At 35.9% G+C, this 20,251-nt stretch overlaps 2 protein-coding genes across 7 annotated transcripts; one reads left to right on the top strand and one right to left on the bottom strand.

Annotated features, from left to right (window-relative positions):
• Positions 1–335: 335 nt before the first annotated feature.
• LOC131932364 (Na(+)/citrate cotransporter) lies at positions 336–10,424 on the top strand (the record flags this gene model as incomplete). Its single annotated transcript, XM_059289280.1, is given in 13 exon segments — positions 336–482; positions 1,072–1,230; positions 1,582–1,697; positions 2,914–3,075; positions 3,478–3,657; positions 4,169–4,297; positions 4,752–4,856; positions 5,134–5,238; positions 5,524–5,618; positions 6,411–6,523; positions 8,126–8,287; positions 9,004–9,141; positions 9,755–10,424. Coding segments are annotated over 13 exon segments (1,758 nt in total), but the record flags the coding sequence as incomplete, so codon positions are not given.
• A 684-nt stretch (positions 10,425–11,108) lies between these two features.
• On the bottom strand, positions 11,109–20,251 carry LOC131932365 (E3 ubiquitin-protein ligase RNF34-like). 6 transcript variants are annotated; one of them, XM_059289286.1, is made up of 8 exons: positions 20,143–20,251; positions 19,440–19,543; positions 18,869–19,039; positions 18,300–18,605; positions 17,508–17,774; positions 16,926–17,130; positions 16,724–16,753; positions 11,109–16,473 (listed from the first exon to the last, which is right to left on the bottom strand). In XM_059289286.1, the coding sequence occupies exons 2-8, from the start codon at positions 19,491–19,493 to the stop codon at positions 16,100–16,102; spliced, it is 1,407 nt and encodes a 468-aa protein (XP_059145269.1). In that variant the 5' UTR covers positions 19,494–19,543; positions 20,143–20,251; the 3' UTR covers positions 11,109–16,099. The 6 variants fall into 6 exon arrangements, with proteins under 6 accessions (XP_059145269.1, XP_059145264.1, XP_059145268.1 ...); XM_059289281.1 differs by having other exon boundaries at positions 19,900–20,240; XM_059289285.1 differs by having other exon boundaries at positions 19,947–20,240.

Below are 20,251 nucleotides of genomic sequence, written 5' to 3'. Positions count from 1 at the left end.
AGTACAAAAATAAATAGTAAAATCTAACAACAATCGACGTATTTGGACGACAACCAGTTTCTTTCAGGCATGTCTTCCAGTGAAGGTGGAGGTGGTAAACGCCACCCCCCCCCCCCCCCAAAAATATTTAAAAATAATCACGTCTACACCCCCCCCCCGCCCAGAACGGACAATATATATAATTCGACCAAGTGTCCCCCCCCCCTCCCCTACCCCGGAGAAAATGTCTGAAAGAAACTTTGGCATGGACATGTAAAAAGCACGACTTGCCTAAATATTCAATGTCCAATTAAAAATAAATTTTGTTTTTAAATCATTTTAGAATCAGCCCAATTACCAACATAGACAGTGACGTGGACATGACGTCATCTGACGTGGAACAAATCTCATTGGTCAAACATCTTCTGTCTTTGTGGTACCTCGTGGTCATCGTAGCCACGCCCCTCGTCTTTCTGCCCATATTTCTTTCGGTCGATGAAAAGGTGATTCATGAAATAATAACATCGGTATAAACAAAAGGTTTACGGTACCTGTATTGTATTTTTATCAGTCTTATTTCTTTTAAATAAAAAAAAACAAGGATTTTTGGCACGAATTAAAAAGAGAAATTTTTTTTTAAAAATTAATACAATTTTAAAACAACAAATATGAATCAAGCAGGGTTGTTAATATTTATACTTTGATTAACCCCTCCCCCTCCACATCGCCAAGGACAATCACTTTACTAAATATACAATCCATCGAACCATTAAAAACAAACTTTAACCCCCCCCCCCCCCCCATACAAAGTACACAATCCAACAAACCATTCGTAACAAGCCTAAATTCCCACAGTGCCAAAAACTCCATTAGAAATTTACCTTAACCCCCAAAGTACCAAGGACTTAATCCAAAACGCCATTAAAAATTTACCTTAACCCCCCCCCCCCCCATAGTACCAACATTTAAAATTTACCTTAACCCCCACATTACCAACATTTAAAATTTACCTTAACCCCCACATTACCAACATTTAAAATTTGCCTTAACCCCCACAGTACCAACATTTAAAATTGACCTTAACCCTCACAGTACCAGAGGCAGGCGAGATGCGGTTACGCTATAGCCGTCATGGCCATCTACTGGACGACGGAGGCGCTGCCTATCGCCGTGACGTCATTGGCGCCTGTTGTTCTCCTACCTGCCCTGGGTGTCATGTCTGCCAGGGAGACGTCTGCTGCTTATTTTAATGTACGTCACTGGAACCTTGTCTTGTTTTGTTATAGTTTTTTTTTTTTTTTTTTTTTTTTTTTTTTTTTTAATTTTTTTTTTTTGCTTTCTTGTATAAACATTCTTCTGTTTATAGCTCAATATATGTATTATGTAACCAAATTGTAAATTGCAATGCAATGTCCCAAAGTAGATTGAAGAGTTAGGCTCAGTAATTTGTATTCTTAAACTTATTAATCGTTCTTAGCCTGTGCCAACTGCACACTCAGTATATGCAAAGGTGGTATTATTTATCCAGTTGTTTATTTTTTCTATTATGTCAGTTAAGTGTAGCTAATAAACACTCGTTTAAGGGTAAAAATGTTTTGACAGGATACTTCCATGTTGTTTATGGGTGGCCTTCTGGTTGCCATAGCAATAGAAACGTGGAATGTTCACAAAAGAATCGCTCTGTTGGTGTTGAAGGTGGTTGGTGCTGAACCAAAATGGTAAGTTCAACGTTGGTTGTACCATAATGTACTGTCTTGGTAGCACGATAATGTATATTCTTGGTTTACCCCATAATGTCAATGTTGGTAGCACCGTAATGTCCAGTCTAGCATCATAATGACCAGTCTAGGAGGTACCATAATGTCCACTATTGGTAGCACAACAGGTCCCATTCTTGGTAGCACCATGCCATAATGTCCCGTCTAGCACCATAATATCCAGTCTAGGTAGCACTATAAAGTACAGTATTATTACGAAACACCACTCTATCGGCCGCAGAGCTGGCGAACGTACCCGGGTTCGTTTAGATGGTTATACACAGATGGCTTAAAGCCATATAAAAGGTAGCTAGCACAACAGTTCACGAGACTCGTACTTTACGTCTAGGGGATACACTCGAGGAACTCCTGATACCAACAACACATTTAATCCATATATAACCTTTAATATGTGTACAAATTCAAGATAAGACTCTAGCTTCATACAGAATAAAATGAATGAGTAAAATAACAAAAACCCAACTTACAAGTTGAAGAAAAAACACTATGTTACACTATCACAGGATATGGCACTCAGGAAAATCACCACAGCTTATACGACACTACTTAAAGCACAAAATATTACTTAATACCACAAGTAATAAGGGAACAAGCTGCTTAAAAACTACAAAGTACAATAGGCTACTAAATAGCGACACACATGGCTTTCTCTCTCAAAGATGTCTGGTCTGACTGCTGCTATGGACTGCTGCGGTCGGCTCTTGCAGAAACGTGTGCGCAGACTATTTGACACCTGAGGCAACATGGGAGGTCACCTTCAAAACATGAAACTATTGGTTGGGACATCTCCGATGTCCGAATCAACCAATCGAAATTATAAAAGTATTACACCACCTCTCGTGATGGAAAAGTACTGGGTATATGTCTTTCTTGAAACTATGGAAAAATACCGGTGATTGCACCACAGGTCAATAATGGTTGAGTAATAAAAGTCAAACTAAAAATACAAGACCTAAGTAGGTCACAGTATTGATAGCAAATGTTCAGTCTAGCAATACAATGCCCACTATTAGTTGCACCGTATTATCCAGTACTTTATATAACGTAATAGTTAACTATATTAAACAGAGAAATTACAAAAGAAAAAAAAAGTATTAAGTATCTTCCTGAGAAATTGAACTGAGCTACATCGAGATATTTTGTTTTCTGATCAAAGTCTTCTCTTCGGCATCTGTATGGTCACGTGGTTCCTGTCCATGTGGATCTCCAACACGGCCACGACGGCCATGATGATGACCATCGTCCAGGCCTTGCTGCAGCAGTTCAAGGACATGAACAACAATGAGCAGAAGATAAACGCCAACAGCGTCGTAAGCAGGTGAGAATGCATACTTTGTGAGGTCCGACCTAAACAGTTGTGGTGTGAGTGTATTTCCTCCTAATTTTTAAGAATACAATCATAAGGGATATTTTTTTTATTTCTCCTATACTAAGTATAAGAGGAAGTATTTTAATCGTGCAAAAACTCAAAATTATGACAAAATTTGACGTTTTACACTTTCATGAGACGTAAAAAAAACAAAGTGTTCTATATTGTCTATGTGTGTTACTAATGTCAATCCTGATCTACTCATAATTCTACAAGACACTAGCTTAACCCAGACATCATTAATATTCTAAATTGATTAATATAAAGGACTTATACCTTGATTTTAGGTATACTCAATTCTCAGTTAAAAGTAGAAAACAAAATCCACAATCTGATATGTTTTAACAACAGGCGTGACTCTACTTCACCTGAGGCACTCAAGCAAAGACACGACCAAGAACGAGCGGACGCCGAGTTTCTGAGACTGAGCAAGGCGCTGTCTCTGACCGTGGCCTACTCGGCCAACATTGGAGGCATCGGCAGTCTGACAGGGACTGGACCTAACCTTGTCCTGTTTGCTGCGGCCCAGAAGTAAGTGGGGGTGGGTCAAACACTCGTGGTCAAACTGTTTTGGGTTAAACGTTTTGGGTTAAAAAAATTTAGTAAGAATGTATTGAGTGTAAACTGTAAATTGGCGAAAGAGGTGAAACCATTGGCAGCTCCCACCTATTAGTTCTTAAATGATGCTTTTGTATATGAAAGGCACAGTGGATAAAATACTTAAGTGAAATTTTAAAGTTAAAGTTTTGAGAAAAACGAGTATTTAAAATAAAGTAGAAAAATCTGCATCTATTATTTTTCATCAGTTTTATTATGAATATATATATATATATATATATATATATAAATATATATATATATATATATATATATATATATATATATATATATATATATATATATATATATATATATATATATATATATATATACCCCTAATTTTATAAGCCTTGCATATTTAGTTTGAACTTTTAGTTGTGATTATTCATGTATGCAGGTCCGTATAGATTTCTCTACAATCCACTTTCTTCCCCTCACCTAGAGTGTTTGAAGAGGTTGGCCTGAAATCACCTGTGACGTTTAGCACCTGGCTCATCTACGGGTTTCCCCTCTCTTTGCTTGTGGTGCTGGTGATGTGGTGCTGGATGGTGGTCGTCTTTTTACGCTGCAAGTAAGTCTGTTGTATTGTGGTACTATCTATTGAATGATCTAACCAAACTCAACTTTCCCCTGGTCTATGGGTTGGTGCGGTTGTGGGTCCAAACATTTAAAAGATCTAACCAAACTAAACTGTCCCTTATGTTACGGGTCAGTTGTAGGTTAGATAGAAATAGGCTAGAATAATCTAGAACTAAGGGAGATTGCGTGTGTGAGTTGAGTTTACCTTAGAGTATAGTTAACCCCGTTGTGTTTATGTATTGTTATCCCAAGGTCGAATAAGGTATAAAATATAAAAGCTGGAGTGAATGGTTGGTTGAAAGGGGGCTAATTGGTAGCGGTTAGGGCCAGGGCTACTGTGTAATGTGGAGAGTTGAGACCAAATAAAAGTACTGAGGATAGTCACGAATCGTTGTCTGAGTTGAACTAAACACGGACGTAACACCGTATGTGATGTGTCTGTACAGAGGAGGGTGTCTGTGTTGTTGCTGTGCTCCAGAAGCCAACAAGAAAAAACTGGAGAAGGTCAACGCCATGATCAGAGATGAGTACAACAACTTGGGTCCTATCACGTGAGATCTTTAGCCTATTCTTATGTAAATTATTCCCTTAAAAAACATGACTGGTTTAATAATCCATTTGGACAAATGTCAAAGGTAAGAAAAAAAATCGATAAAAACAAAACACTACTGAAATATATTTGTCATTTTTGGGAAGAACATTTGAAATATGTACCGATTTGTATTTTAAATATTTGAATAATACAATATTTGTAACATGGTTATTTACTCGATGTGTTTTTGTTTATATGTTAAATCATTCCAAAGTTGTTAAGTTTCTTTATTTCAGATATGCCCAAGGCACAGTGTTGGTAACGTTCATGCTGCTTGTTGTTGCTTGGATCACTCGGGATCTCGGTGGTGCTGGTGGATGGGCGGATTGGTTTCCTCCTGGGTAAGTCTGAGAAGACTGGGTGGGGAACGGATGGGCACATGGTGGTGGACTAGTTTTCTCCTGGGTAAGTCAGGGTCGGTGGGGTGGAGATGGGGGACTGAATTTCTTTTGGGTAAATCAAGTAGATCTAAGCTTATGAAGCTGGGATGGCAATGAATATAACTTTCTGGGGTGGGGAGCAGAGGTGTGAGGTTGAGAGGTTGGGACCCATAAAATGTCAAATCTATTGTACAGAGTTGAAGACTCTGGTTATTGTTTTATTTAATTGGAAATTGTATTTCTTAGTTTGAGCGACTCAACGCCATCCTTGTTGTTCGGTATCCTGATGTTTGTGTTGCCGTCAACGCCCCCTGTTGTCATCTCAAGAAAACATAACCCAGGTAACTATGACACCATATTTGCGTCACCGCTTGTAGTATTTATTAAATTACACACTGCATGCATTTTGTCGTTCTTGTTGAGATAAATTAAGATCAACAGTACATTTCAATTTCAATTTTTGAAAAATCAGACTACTTAAGTAAGCTGTATTATCTTAACAGTAAAAACATAAAGAATCCTTAGATTCGCTAAAAGAAGTTCGTTGAGAAGAAAAAGTTTCTGAAAGTAGAAAAATCAATTTTGCAGGGTTTGCAAGTGCATTCTTTATCTATATATATAATTCTCTTCTTGGAGACCCTAGAAAACACCAAGCTGTTAGCGCGCTCCCTACCACCCCCACCCCTACATGGTCTGGTGAGCTGTGGTTCACGATAAATGTTTGCAATTGTAGAGCCGGGTTTAGTGACGGCTATTAGGGGCAGATAATTTAGTTTGAAACGATTTTAAACTTAGGGGAGGTAACTAAGAGGAGTTTGCTTTCACGGGGGGGGGGGGGGGGTAGGGGTTGGGGTTGGGGAAAGGAGGGGGTATCGTCCTTAACGAGCTACTGATAGTGTTTTAAAGCATATATTTTCAGTGGCAGCATTGTTACTGTCGAATTCACAAATTATGAATTTAGAAATTAGAAAATAAAACAACTAAATAGCGGCGTATGATACGCCGCGGGTCGGCTCGTTTTAATCAGATAAGGACTAGTAGAGATTCTTGCATCAACAAATATTTACAGACTGAGTTCATGCTCGTCTTAGCTTTGTTTCGTTAACTTGTTTGAACCGTCTGTTTACCTCTAGCGACTTACAGAAAGGTGACGCCCCTGCTGAAGTGGAGCCACGTCCATGAAAAAATGCCCTGGTCTCTGTACCTCCTGCTGGGGGGTGGATACTCTATTGCCCAGGCTGCCACGGTAAGGGGTTTTTTTTAGACCTGGGGGGTAGGGGGTAGGAGAGTGGTGCTGCCACGGTAAGGTTTTTGTTTAGACCTGGGGGGTAGGGGGTAGGAGGGGTGGTGCTGCCACGGTAAGGTTTTGTTTAGACCTGGGGGGTAGGGGTAGAAGGGGTGGTGCTGCCACGGTAAGGTTTTGTTTAGACCTGGGGGGTAGGGGTAGAAGGGGTGGTGCTGCCACGGTAAGGTTTTGTTTAGACCTGGGGGGTAGGGGTAGAAGGGGTGGTGCTGCCACGGTAAGGTTTTGTTTAGACCTGGGGGGTAGGGGTAGGAGGGGTGGTGCTGCCACGGTAAGGTTTTGTTTAGACCTTGGGGGTAGGGGGTAGAAGGGGGTGGTGCTGCCACGGTAAGGTTTTTGTTTTATAGGGGGGTAGGGGGTAGAAGGGGGAGGTGCTGCCACGGTAAATTAGTGAGGGGTGGGACATGAAACCTTGTTTAAGTTCACCGTAAGTTGTTGTAGTGAGGGTAGGGTAGGCTCCGACTTCAGACCGATTTTCTTTTAGGATTTGCTTCCCCCCCCCCCCCCCCAACTAACAAACATTAGTCTGGGTCCAAACTCGGGACTTAAGGATTAGCAATCACTAATCCACCTGTTCACGCCGCTCCCTTTAAGACTACGAAATACCAGTGGTGTAAGACTACCAAATACCACCGGTTTAATTACTACCAAATGCCAACTGTGTAACACTTCCAAATACCACCGGCTTAATACTACCAAATACCACCGGCTTAAGACTACCAAATACCACCAGTTTAAGACTACCAAATACCACCACTTTAATGCTGCCAAAGATCTCTGGTGTAAGGCTACCAGATGTGTGTAAGACTACCAAATCCCATGTCTGAGACTACCAAATCCCACCTATGTAACACTACGAAATCCCACCTATGTAACACAACAAAATCCCACCTATGTAATTGTAACACTACGAAATCCCACCTATGTAACACTACAAAATCCCACCTATGTAATTGTAACACTACGAAATCCCACCTATGTAACACTACAAAATCCCACCTATGTAATTGTAACACTACGAAATCCCACCTATGTAACACTACCAAATCCCACCAATGTAACACAACAAAATCCCACCAATGTAACAATACAAAATCCCACCTATGTAAGACTACGAAATCCCACCAATGTAACACTACGAAATCCCACCTGTGTAACACAACAAAATCCCACCTATGTAACACAACAAAATCCCACCTATGTAACACTACGAAATACCACCAATGTAACACTAAAAAATCCCACCTGTGTAACACAACAAAATCCCACCTATGTAACACAACAAAATCCCACCTGTGTAACACAACAAAATCCCACCTATGTAAACCAACAAAATCCCACCTATGTAACACAACAAAATCCCACCTATGTAACACTACGAAATCCCACCTATGTAACACTACAAAATCCCACCTATGTAACACTACGAAATCCCACCTATGTAACACTACAAAATCCCACCTATGTAACACTACGAAATCCCACCTATGTAACACTACAAAATCCCACCTATGTAAACCAACTTACTGAACACCTGCTCCCCAGGTGTCCGGGTTGTCCACCTGGCTAGGTGAGCAGCTGCTTGTGTTCCAGTCACTCAACCAGTGGGTTGTCCTGCTCATCATCTCCTACATCGTGTGTTTCGCTACTGAGGTCACCAGCAACACGGCGATGGCTACCCTTATGATGCCTATCCTAGCGCAAATGGTGAGTACAGGGACATGAGTGGTAGAACATCTTCATTTTTCCTTCAACTTAAGGGGAAACAACACAGATTTTCGAATTCCGTTTAATTTTTAATTTTAATAAAAAACTTCTTTTTAATGTAAACCCATATTTTAATTGTTTTATACTTCGAATGTAAGAAATTTATTAAATTTTATGACATGTTTGAATAGTTTAACATTTTGGGGATAGGGGAAAAAGTTGCATTTCTTTTAAAAGAGCTTAAATTTTAAAATAAAAAAATAAAAAAATAAAAAAAACTAAACTGTGTACCTTTTATTTAACTACGGTAAAAATTCTTTTTTTTTTTTCAAAAATTAAAATCCTGGAGGAGAGGGGTGGGTTTCACTTGAAAATGTGTTTGTTTTTTTGTATTTTTTTTTGGGGGGGGGGGGGGCAGCACTTTTTAAAAATTATTTTCAATATAAATTACATGTTATTTTCTACAATTTCTAATGTATGGAGTGGGGAGGATTGGACGTGCTTCGGGAGGCAGTAGTCAACACCCGAGATACATGAAAGAAACACCGGACACCTTTAAACATTGTTAACTGTTCATACCTACTTTCATTAATGTTTTCTAACTCGTTTTTCAGCCTTCCGCTTCAGTTCCCCTGTGAACACCGCACCGTGAGGTTTTTGCAAGGTTTAGGTGTAAAGTTTGTAATCATTCAAAAATACTTTCATTTTTTTTTCAGTCCATCAGCCTAGGAGTCAACCCTCTGTTTTTCATGTATCCTGCCGCCATTGCTACGTCATTCGCCTTCATGTTGCCCGTGGCAACCCCACCCAACGCCATCGTCTTTGCCAGTGGTACGGTCCGTGTTATAGACATGGTAAGATAGGATAACTGAATAGCCTCCCTTGATAAACTTTTATTGCAGCGATTTTAATTTTAATTTTCAACATTAATTCCTTCCGATGACAACGCAAGAATGTATAATTTTTATTGATTTAAATCTAATTAGAAATAAAATAAGGCATTAAAAGTTGAATTTTAAAAGATTACTATGATAAATACATAATATATGTCTAGGAGATTTTATGACCTACTAATACAAATGCTTTTTCTACGGAGAGAAAAAAAACATTGCTTTTAAAATAAAATAAAAACGTCATTGCACTTGAAAGCGTTTTTATAAAAGTAAAAAAGTAAAGGTTCATCTTGAGACCTAACGATCCATTGGGCAGATGGAGTAGAGCTATGTTTCTTGATCTCGGCATATGAAGGGAAGGTGTGGTCAGCACTATACTCAGCCATCGTCACACTCCCTAACATGAGTTATGTACGCATCAGAGTTGGGTGGACTCAGGGACGGTCTACTGACTTGAACCCGGATTCGAACTCGAGTGTTTCGGGTTAGCAGCGTAGCAATCTATAGCCTAAGTTTTTATAAACATGTTTTATTTTTAAAATGGGACAGAAATCAAATCTGAACGTCTCCACAGGTGACCAGTGGTTTTATCCTGAATGTTTTGTGTGTGCCGATTCTTGTTTTTGCTACAGCCACTTGGGGCAACGCCTTCTTCCAGTTTGACCAAGTGCCAAAAGAGTTTCTAAGAAACGTAACTCACCCCACAATACATTCAATATAACTAAACCGTGTCGGTCATCTCCCTTTTGGCCGCTGAAGCAAATGAAGGTGGTGCGGAAGGGGGGGGGTACTAAATTTTGTAACAAAGAATGGTGTGGGGCATATTGTTGTAGTATACTTATTTTATTCAAATCTTATTCAATTAGTTTAAAACTGTAAGTATTGTAATTGTAAGTATTGCTGCAAAACAAAACAAACTTTTCCTACTAATTTTGCTACTTACTTGAAATGGTTGCTCAAAAGCCAATTTGTGCATATTACTATGACACGTTTTATATTTCAAATAAAGAATAATACTAAAGTGCGTTAAAAAAATTATAAAAAAGCTTATTTGATAAGTTCCTTAACCCTAGAACTGTCAAGTGCATTTCTTATTTTACTGTATAAAAATGTGCTTCTGTATCACGTTTTAATGTAATTTAAGATGTACCTGTAGATATGTATGCTAAATCTGTGTCTTCACAATTTATAAAACTTCATTATCATTTTTTTTTTAAAATTTACATGCATTGTAAATTTTTTCAAAACCAGTTTTTTATTATTTAGTTATTTAGTGATTAATGTTGTAATTATACAGAGGCAGCGTTTTTTTCTGCTAAAAATGAAAATTTTGTAATAATTAAAATGCTTAAGATTTACAAATGTAAAATAAACTAACAGTCAATCATGCATTTTTGGTTTCATTCCGAGCTTTGTAAAGGATGGAATAGGCTGTGGATCATAGAAATAGTTCTTTAAATAGTTTTACGAAAAATATTCATAAAATATTTTATGGACCCAGTTCTTTAAATAATTAGCTTATGGAGTGGGTACTTTAAATATTTCATTTCATGGACAAATTCTTTAAACAATTCAAAGAGTTCTTAAACATTTCATTTCAATTTTCATTGACTATGTTCTTTAAACACTTCATTGTGTTCTTAAATATTTCATTTCAATTGAGTTCTTTAAATATTTCAAATCATGGACCAAGCTCTTTAAACACTTCACTGAGTTCTTGATATATTTCATGGAATCAAGTCTTTAAATATTTTGCACCACTTAATAACAGTGCGTGCTGTACCTGTTGTACAAATCTCTCAGCACAACTTTCCTGTAGCAACCACTTTCATACACTTTCTCTCCTTGAACTTTAACCCTTGAGTCAACCTCACACATAAACATCACATTGTGACCCAATATTTGAACAAACATCATGTCAACAAAGGGCAAGCAGCTTGAAGAAATTGAGCATTTTAATAGAGAAACAAACATCTAATGATAAACAAAAAATATTGCAGTCGCTTCACAATCAAAAACCCTTCAATGGTAATTCATGAAATAAACGAAGGAATTAATCACCCAGTTTTTAGGGATGTAAATGATTCAGTAAAATTAAACTTATATAACAGGTTGCTATTTTTTTAACATCATCAATTAGAAAGAAAAGAAAAAAAAAAGTAAGGTAATCTGTGAATAAAAAATGTAGGTTATAAAAAAGAAATACTCTGAAATAAAGAAAAAAAATTCACAACATCAGTAGTAAATTGATATAGATTTCATAGACAGTTAACAAATTTTAGTGGATACAATTAACGAAACAAATTGCAGAATTAATTGTGCCTGTCTGTGGAGCTAGACAAGGAATATGTTGAGATAACATGAGAAATACTGCAAGTAAAATATATTTCTTAAGTCTGATATCAGATACGTTGAGAAAATATTAGAAATACTGTAAGTAAAATATATTTCTTAAGTCTGATATCATACTTTTTGAATGAATATGGCTAGTGTTTAACATAACAATCCGATGTAAAACAAGGTGTCTGTTTTCATATTTTTAATTGAATGTATTGAAATATGACAAATTCAATGTAAATATGTTGTGTATTATCATACATTTTAAACTGATGGTGGCTAATGGTTACACAACAGTTCAAAGTAAATTACAGTGTCTGTTTTAGGTTTTAATTTTATGTGACATAAAAAAAAATCAATGGGGAATGTTTAGAAAGTTTGAATCAACATTCAAGTTTTTCAGTGTTAATCTAATTCTACTGGAGTTTAAACAAGGATTGTTTTAGTAAAACTACTTTGATAACTGGGCTGACATTATGAGATCAGGGTAGAATTAGGACCAGTCTGTTATCATTGAGATGTATTGCATAGTATTGCTAATGAATTAGAGACACTTTAAAATTTTTTTAGTCATAATGATGCGAGTCAATTCAAATTGATTTATACAATCTGGCATGTAGGGAGAAAAACAGAATAAATAAAAATGTTTTGTTTCACTAAGTGACCAAGTCATTATTTTTACTGCTTCACAGGCAGTGACAATCTACACATAAAAAACTATGTATCTGTGTATAGCTGACCAGTAAAAAAAAATCTCTTCATTCACAAATTCTTTTTAGAAGTGATTAAAAACAACCAATTGTTGAGGCTACAACAATCCAAAGAACTAAGAAAAAACAAAATGGACATTTAAACAAATAAACAAGTACATCAAAGTTATTAAAACATAAAAAGCTTTACACAAATGAGTGAAATTTTGATATACAAAATGCAAGTATATTTTAAAATTTTAAAACATACTCACTAATCACAAAGGACTAAGCTGTGGTTTGTCATGACTAAGATGTTAAGATATTTAATCTTAACTGTTCAAACTGAACAGCAGAACAGTGGATTATTTACACTAAACCTTACAATTCATTACTAAAATTAAACACTAAGTTTTCATCTCTTATTTTCGCCAATAGGAACAAAAAAGCATATATTTGTTTTTGAGCTTTAGCATACAAAACATAATGCTAACATTCAACATGTAAAAAAATAATTTAGTAAGATTTTCTGAATAAACATGTTTATAATCTTCAAAAAAAAACAAAAAACAGTGGGTTTGATTAATTTAAAAATTATCAGTACCTATAGAATTGGTAAAGGATAAGTTACATATACATCAACATATGGGCCCGTATGACTACCATCAACCAACAGTTTCCTTTTATTTAGCAAAAGATAAACCTTGCCTGGTGGTTATGTAAAGTATGATGGAACATCTTTAATATTCATTATTTATACTCTTTATTTATACTGATATGTAATGGAGGTTATCTCTAAGAGTGCTATAACATTATCTACAGCCAGTAGCAATAAATGAAGTTAAAATTACAGCACTTGTGTGGTAGATAATTAACACCAAATATTTTTTTTTTAAGTTTTCAATTTCTGGTATGGCAGTATTTCCGTACATAAGAAATGTTTAGTTTGGGTTCTGATATAAAGGTGTGGGTTAATTTGTGGTACAACATGGGCTGGGTTGTTTCACTAGAAGTAAAGCTGACATCTGTTACAGGCACAACTAGACAAGCAGATAGGTAGAGAAACAAGAAAACAATAGTGTCAGGGTTAGGTACCCTTGTCATGGTGGGTTGCACTGACTAATGGTGACATCAAAGGATGGTCAATGTGACATCTCCAGATGGTCAATGTGGTCAATGTGACATCACGGGATGGTCAATGTGACATCACGGGATGGTCACTGTGGTCAATGTGACATCACGGGATGGTCACTGTGACATCACGGGATGGTCAATGTGACATCACGGGATGGTCAATGTGACATCACGGGATGGTCACTGTGACATCACGGGATGGTCAATGTGACATCACGGGATGGTCAATGTGGCATCACGGGATGGTCAATGTGACATCACGGGATGGTCAATGTGGCATCACGGGATGGTCAATGTGACATCACGGGATGGTCAATGTGGCATCACGGGATGGTCAATGTGACATCACGGGATGGTCAATGTGGCATCACGGGATGGTCAATGTGGCATCACGGGATGGTCACTGTGGTCACTGTGACATCACGGGATGGTCACTGTGACATCATGGGATGGTCAATATGACATCACGGGGGAGGGGGGTTGGTGGTCAATGTGACATCACGGGATGGTCACTGCGACATAACACTGTCATTCACCATGACATCATCTAATGGTCAACATGACATCATCTGGTGGTCACACCGATGCCACAAGGCAGTCACTGACCAGTCTCACCTCGAAACTTTATTGTGACAATGTTTTGTCATTAATGACACATTTTTTTTCATTAGTGACACACATCTTGTCATTTGTGACACACATCATGTCATTAGTGACACATGTTTTATTATTACTGACGCACATCACGACATTAGTGACATGTTTTGCCATTAGAGACACATATTTTGTCATTAGTGTCACATATCATTCATAGATGAAAAGTTTTGTCAATAGTGACACATATTTTTTGCATAAGAATATTTCCTTCAGTAACAATGTGCTAATACTAAAAAATGTTGCGTTCAACTCTCCTCAAAATCACTCATAATACAAACCTTTCAAACAAAACACAACACTTATACATAAAGTCATCACTGCATACACAACCATTTTTTTTAATAATCATGTTTTTTTTAATAACCAGTAGAATTAGTTCTAAATAAGATTGCATATGCTTTCTGGCTTGTTGAATTATTACTACTTATTACTTGATAACAAGCACCGTTAACCAACTTTTCCCTATACTTTGCTAGTCAATATAAAATTTTTTACAAAAAAATCTATACATTCTTAAATAAAAATACTTTGGTTTTCTACTAATTAAAATATCATATGCTCTAATTTTATAACTAATTAGAAAGTTAACTAAAAGTTATATTTTTATCAGAAAAATTATGTTGCTTTGTCGTAGTAAGGGCATAAAAACTTTAATGACTAACCTCTACATTAGTTAGCATCAATGAGTCAGTACCTAAGTCAAGTTGGCATTATAAATTATCAAGATTTAACACAAAAGTATTTTTTTTAAAATATCACAACAAAGAATATAAAAGTAACAATGGACTAAGTTGAAGTTACAGTAATGTTATATACAAGCATAACGGAAGGAGAAAATTTTTCCTCTCATTGATTATTGAAGATATGGCTTGCGTGCCATCACACTCACAGGAGTCTTTTTTTTTCAATTGTAATTCTAAATGGACTTCTAATTATTTTGTATACAATTCAAATAGTTTCAACTAATACTTCATTTTATTTGGTAGTGAATACAACAGACAAAAATTGTCTTTACTGTAAAAAAAAAATTTGATGCAACAAACTAATTTGAAGTTTCAATTAATTTAATGTTTGAAGTAGTATAGTTTAATTTTTTAAGTTGTAAGTAAAATGCAAGCCAATTTATAAACACTTTTTTAAAACTTTTTTATCAAAATGATTTAGAATGTAACCTCTAGAAAAATTGAATATCACAAAATTAAATTGCACACATAATTCTACTAAATAGTATTAAAAAATACTGTCTTGTGAAATAAATTTTTTTTTAAACAAATTGATTTGGGAAAACATACAGTGTATAATGTAGTGTTGATACAACTCAGGTTCAATGGCTAGCATAAACATTTGTTCTCCAAATATTAAACATTATTTTAGCAATGAATTAAAAGGTGTTTTATTCCATAAGTAAAACTAGTATAAATTGTTTATGCTGTATTGTTTTAAGTTCTTTAATGACTTAAAGGTGCACAAATATTTTCCTGATGTTTTTGAGATAAGTTAAACATTAAAAAATTGTGTTCATGAAATTAAACTAATAAACTTGCAGCATGGGACAGTGATGTTCCTTGCAAGCTTAAAGTATTGCCTTTCTCATCTAAGGAGTTGTATCAATCCTAGTCTTATTGAGATTCTTTATAAAGTCAAGCTTCATCAATAATTGTGTATAGTGTACACTAATACAGAAAAATATACATACATTGAAAAAACTTGCACAATTTGTAATCCAATAACATCTAGCTTCACAATGCTACAGTACTAAATAGAACATGGAAAAAAAAGTCTCTGTCTTGCTTTTTTTTTTATAAACCACTTTGGCAGGTAATATTTGTAATAGAGATCACAATTTATAATACAACATAATTAACTCCAGAGAAGCAAGAGTTACAATAGAGATTTTAACTAGCATGTAGTGATAAATACACTAGGTGTTTCTAAGATATTCTTTTTTAACTATAGCTACACTCCAATTAACAGTAGATTACATAAAGAAATATAATTAATCACATTTGTTACCTAATGTTTGAGCTGGCATTCTATTACACAGAAGACATCAATTGTGCAAGCGCACTGGTCGAATAGAGAAGTGCTGTCTACGATGGTGGTCATGACCGGAACACTCGTACAACACGTACAATGTACTGCCTACAGATGGGGCAGTCGGCCAGTCTCTTGCCACACTGTGTGCAGGTCACCATGTGACCACACTCCAGTAGGATACAGTCCACTAGCGCGTCCATGCATATATTGCAAAGGCTGTCGTCAGACGACTTGGTTGCTGATGTTGATGGGGCATCTGATGCTGGTTTGCTGCTGGGTGGTGCTGGCAATGGGGCTGAGGTGCTGTCTGCAATAGCGGCATCTAAGTTGTCAGAAGTTACGACGCTTTCTGAGTCCGTACATGCTGGTGGTAATAGTTTACTAGCACTGTCCCCGCTTTCATTGACTGTAGTGGATTTTAATTTTTCCCCCAAATATGCTGTAACAGTACAATATATACCATTTTAGAAATTAAATATAAACGTTTAAATTGAAACAAAATAAAATAATTTACAAAAAAAAAAAAAAAAAAAAAAAAAGGGTAAGCAAGCCTACCATAAGTGTTTAAAAAGATATAATTTAACTTGATATATTTTCAAGACGAGTATAAAAACTTTATGAATGAAGTTAACTACATTTTAGATCTTAATATTTTTTTTAACGAAATGAAGTTGAATACAATGAAGTACCTGTTTCCTCTTCTTTGTGAATCTGCTCAGCTGAGAACAAAAAAAATTAAAATTATCAGCATTATGCATAGGAATAAGAACATGGAAATAAAGCGACAGGATGAATTTAGCAAAATTTTAACTCAAATAATTCAATATTTTTTAAACTATATGTTCCATTAAAAGAATAAAATAAAATTGGTAAAATTGGAAAATTAAAAACCTATAAACTTGTTTGTTTGATGGTCCCTCCACAATCTTTTGACTCTTTCTATCAATTCTGCCTTTTCACAACAACCTTTATAATCCACAAAGTTGTTAACTAGCAGCTCCTTTAGCTGGCGGATCTTTAAATCATCAATCTCTGAAATATCTTTGATGTCATCGATTTGTGTGCGTCGTATAGACGTACTTGTTGTTGTTGTTTCCTGAAAATGAAATGAAAACAATAAAAAAAACAAAAACAAATGTGGAATGCTAAATGTACTCTTATGGGTTTGAATTCTGCGACTGTAAGTCTCACAAAGGAAAACATGTAATGCCAAATCTTAAAATCTTAACAAAACTGTACACTTATGGGTTGAGATTCTTATACTGACACTACACAACAAAACATGCTCCTAAATTTGCTTTTATTTTATATTTAGCTGTAGTGTCGGTTTCAAGAGGGCTTATAAAATACTGACAATACTTCAATGCAGCATCTGGTAACTTACAATTGGTATGGTAGCTTGTGATAGAAATTTAGGAGTAGAATATCATAAGAGTGGAGTTAAAATATCCTTTTCACTATCACCAATCCTACCTCTTCCTGCATTAAGTTATTGAGACGTAAGAAAGCTTCCGCAAGCCTTTCCGAGGTTTCAGACAGCTCCCTCAGCCTGTCATCGCTTAAATCAAAGTGTGACTCCGAGTTGGTTGGATGAGGAGCATCCTCCACAGCATCAGTGGAGGCTGCTGGTGCTGACTCCAGCGTCTCGGCAGGTGTGGTCTCGGTTATGTTGGTGATTTCCCCGCTGTTTCCAGGTTGCTGGGTGCCCTCGTTTATAAAGCTGACATTTCTCACATGGGCCTATAACAAGCACAGCATGGTTTTGTTGTTATTGTCTGGCCATGTGTTCTAAGTCTAAGTTTGTGACACTAACAAGGCAAAATGTTTGATAAAATATGCATAATTTAATAACTTAACTGTGTTTGATTTATTATGACAACATAAATGAACAAGTGATAAGTTTATTCAACGAAGCGTAATAAATATGAATAAATGCTTAGGATATGGGACAGCGAGGTTGAATAGTAGAGCATTTAGCTGCTACCCTGGAGGTCTCAGGTTCGGACTTGTGACTGTAGGACATCCTAGAGTCTAGCTTTGATAGGTACCTGAATTACATTGAGGAGAGTAAAGGCGCTTGGGCATAATGCTGACCCTTTATATCCCTTTATATGCCGAGTCAAGAAATATTAACTCTACTTCATCTACCCAATGGATCGTTAGGTCTAAAGAGGAATCTTAACTTTTATTTTAAATCCTTAGGTTGAAAATTCTTAATCAATAGGTTTAATAAAAAAAGATATGGGTCTAGGAAATATAACTTACCGCCATTTGTCTGACAAGAATCTCATGTTCAGCCTGTTCCTCTTGTGTGAGATTAGGATTTTTACAGAACTGTGCCAATATCAGCTCAATCAAGTCATGCTTCTCAGTGCAGTCTTTGGTTGAGATGTTTTGGGTATTGAGGAAACACCTCATGTATTTCACTTTCCACCCCTTGAGATCATCCCTAGAGAAGGAGCCTGATATGAGCAGGCGACATTTGTCACACTGCCTGCCAACAAGAGAGTTGGGCGGAGGCTTGGGTAAACAATTTGAGCAGAAGTAGCGGCGACATTCTATACAACATTTCTGGGGAACAGAATAGATATATTAAAATGATTATGAAATTTTATATGCTAAATAACGTTATTTACTAATGAAAAAAAAATTCCTAAAATTCAAACTGGTCTGTAGTCAAGCTGAGACCCTATCCTATTATTTAACTATCATATTGTTGTCCTATAATTTTTTCAATAGCTTAGCTACGTATTGGTACTTATCTGGGTACAGATAGATTAGCCCTTTACTTCTAACTAAAGCAGAAAACACATCAAACGGCAAAGGAGACCTACTTTTCTTTTGAACAAGGTGAAATTCACAGAACACATCTCACATGACATCTTCATTTGTGAGTTTGATTGACTTAATTGATTGTCAGAAGAACTGGATGTTGATGAGGAAAAAATGCTGTCACCGTTGGCTTGGCTAGAAGACCTTGAAGTAGAGCCTGTGCTGCCCAAGTTCTGGCAATTTCAATAGCTCAAATATTATATAAAAATATAGCATGCAGAATACTTTTAATAGTTACCATCCATTCTAACAACCACTGCTTGACATTAACATATCAAATAAGGTAAAGACATAAACTAAATTCAAGCTAGAATAAATTTTTAACTCTAAATTTCACAACAATTTGTTTATTTAATATTTATTGATTAAAAATCAGTTTCAGATAAGTTGATTTTTACTAAATATTGGAGTAAGTTTAATAAACAATGAGTAAAAATTTTAAAACTCAGGTAGATTAATTAACAACTAATTAAATAAAATGAAACAAAGTAAAAATAAAATTATAGAATAAACAATAAAAAAGTGTTTAGGCCCTATATATATATAGGCCTATAGATTGTGTGATGGACTTACAAATAGATTAGACCTGGAGTCCTGGCCTTGACCTCTTACTGCTCCTGCTCCCATCAGTAAAATGTGGATACTTCATTGATAAAATGTCCAGCATAATCCCCCATCTGTGACAAGTTGTAAATTAGATATTAAATTAAATCTGTTAGGGCCTAGGTCTAGTGACTTTTTAATCAATAATTATAATGATGGATAAGAATCTAAAAATAAATCTTTCTAATAATCTAAAGTTCTGTTCTGCTGAGGGTGGGGGGGGGGGGGGGGTTAATTAAACTTACACAGACAGAGACAGAGGGTCCACTTGAAATATCACCTGCACTTTTTACAACTTTTAAGTTTAAATTAGTTACTTGTCTTAGACTAGGCCTTATCTAGGCTAATGAACTAGATCTAGACTAGATTCTAGTAATCTGTAATAGATCTAATCTAGATTTAAGAAAAGTTACTACAAAAATTATATTACTTTACTAAGCGCCCAGATGAATCTTTAACAAAACATCACATTCACACCTCTGATCGATCAGGCTAATCCGAACTAATAATCGCAATCAGTGTTGTTCTAGATTTTTCTTAACAATAACATTAAAAAAAACGATTAAAGAAATGTAAGTAGGACAAGTCTAGATCCAGCTTTAATTGAAGTAAACAGTGAAAATTGAACCCTATTTGACTATTTGAAGTGTTTGTTGACTGTGAAAAGGATTACTCTGTCAGATGTCGTCAAAGAAACAGGAAGTTGTTTCAACAACTAAACATATCGGTGTTTGATTGCTTGTATTGTTCGTGCAGATTTATGGAACAGGTAGACCTAACAA

Source organism: Physella acuta, unplaced genomic scaffold, assembly GCF_028476545.2.
Source record: "Physella acuta isolate Inbredline_101_S28 unplaced genomic scaffold, ASM2847654v3 ptg002149l, whole genome shotgun sequence".
Taxonomy (NCBI): Eukaryota; Metazoa; Mollusca; class Gastropoda; family Physidae; genus Physella; species Physella acuta.
The sequence above is the reverse complement of the archived record's forward strand: the minus strand, read 5'-3'. Positions and strand labels throughout refer to the sequence as shown.

Bases quoted from the DNA above. Each gene is read 5' to 3' on its own strand.
- LOC131932365 (XM_059289286.1), bottom strand. From the start codon at position 19,493: ATGGGAGCAGGAGCAGTAAGAGGTCAAGGCCAGGACTCCAGGTCTAAT. The intron at 19,040-19,439 runs GTAAGTCCATCA...TGAAATTGCCAG, and splicing joins ACTCCAGGTCTAATCTATTT to AACTTGGGCAGCACAGGCTC. The intron at 16,754-16,925 runs GTTTTTAATTTT...TTTTGTTCTCAG, and splicing joins TCAAACAAACAAGTTTATAG to CTGAGCAGATTCACAAAGAA.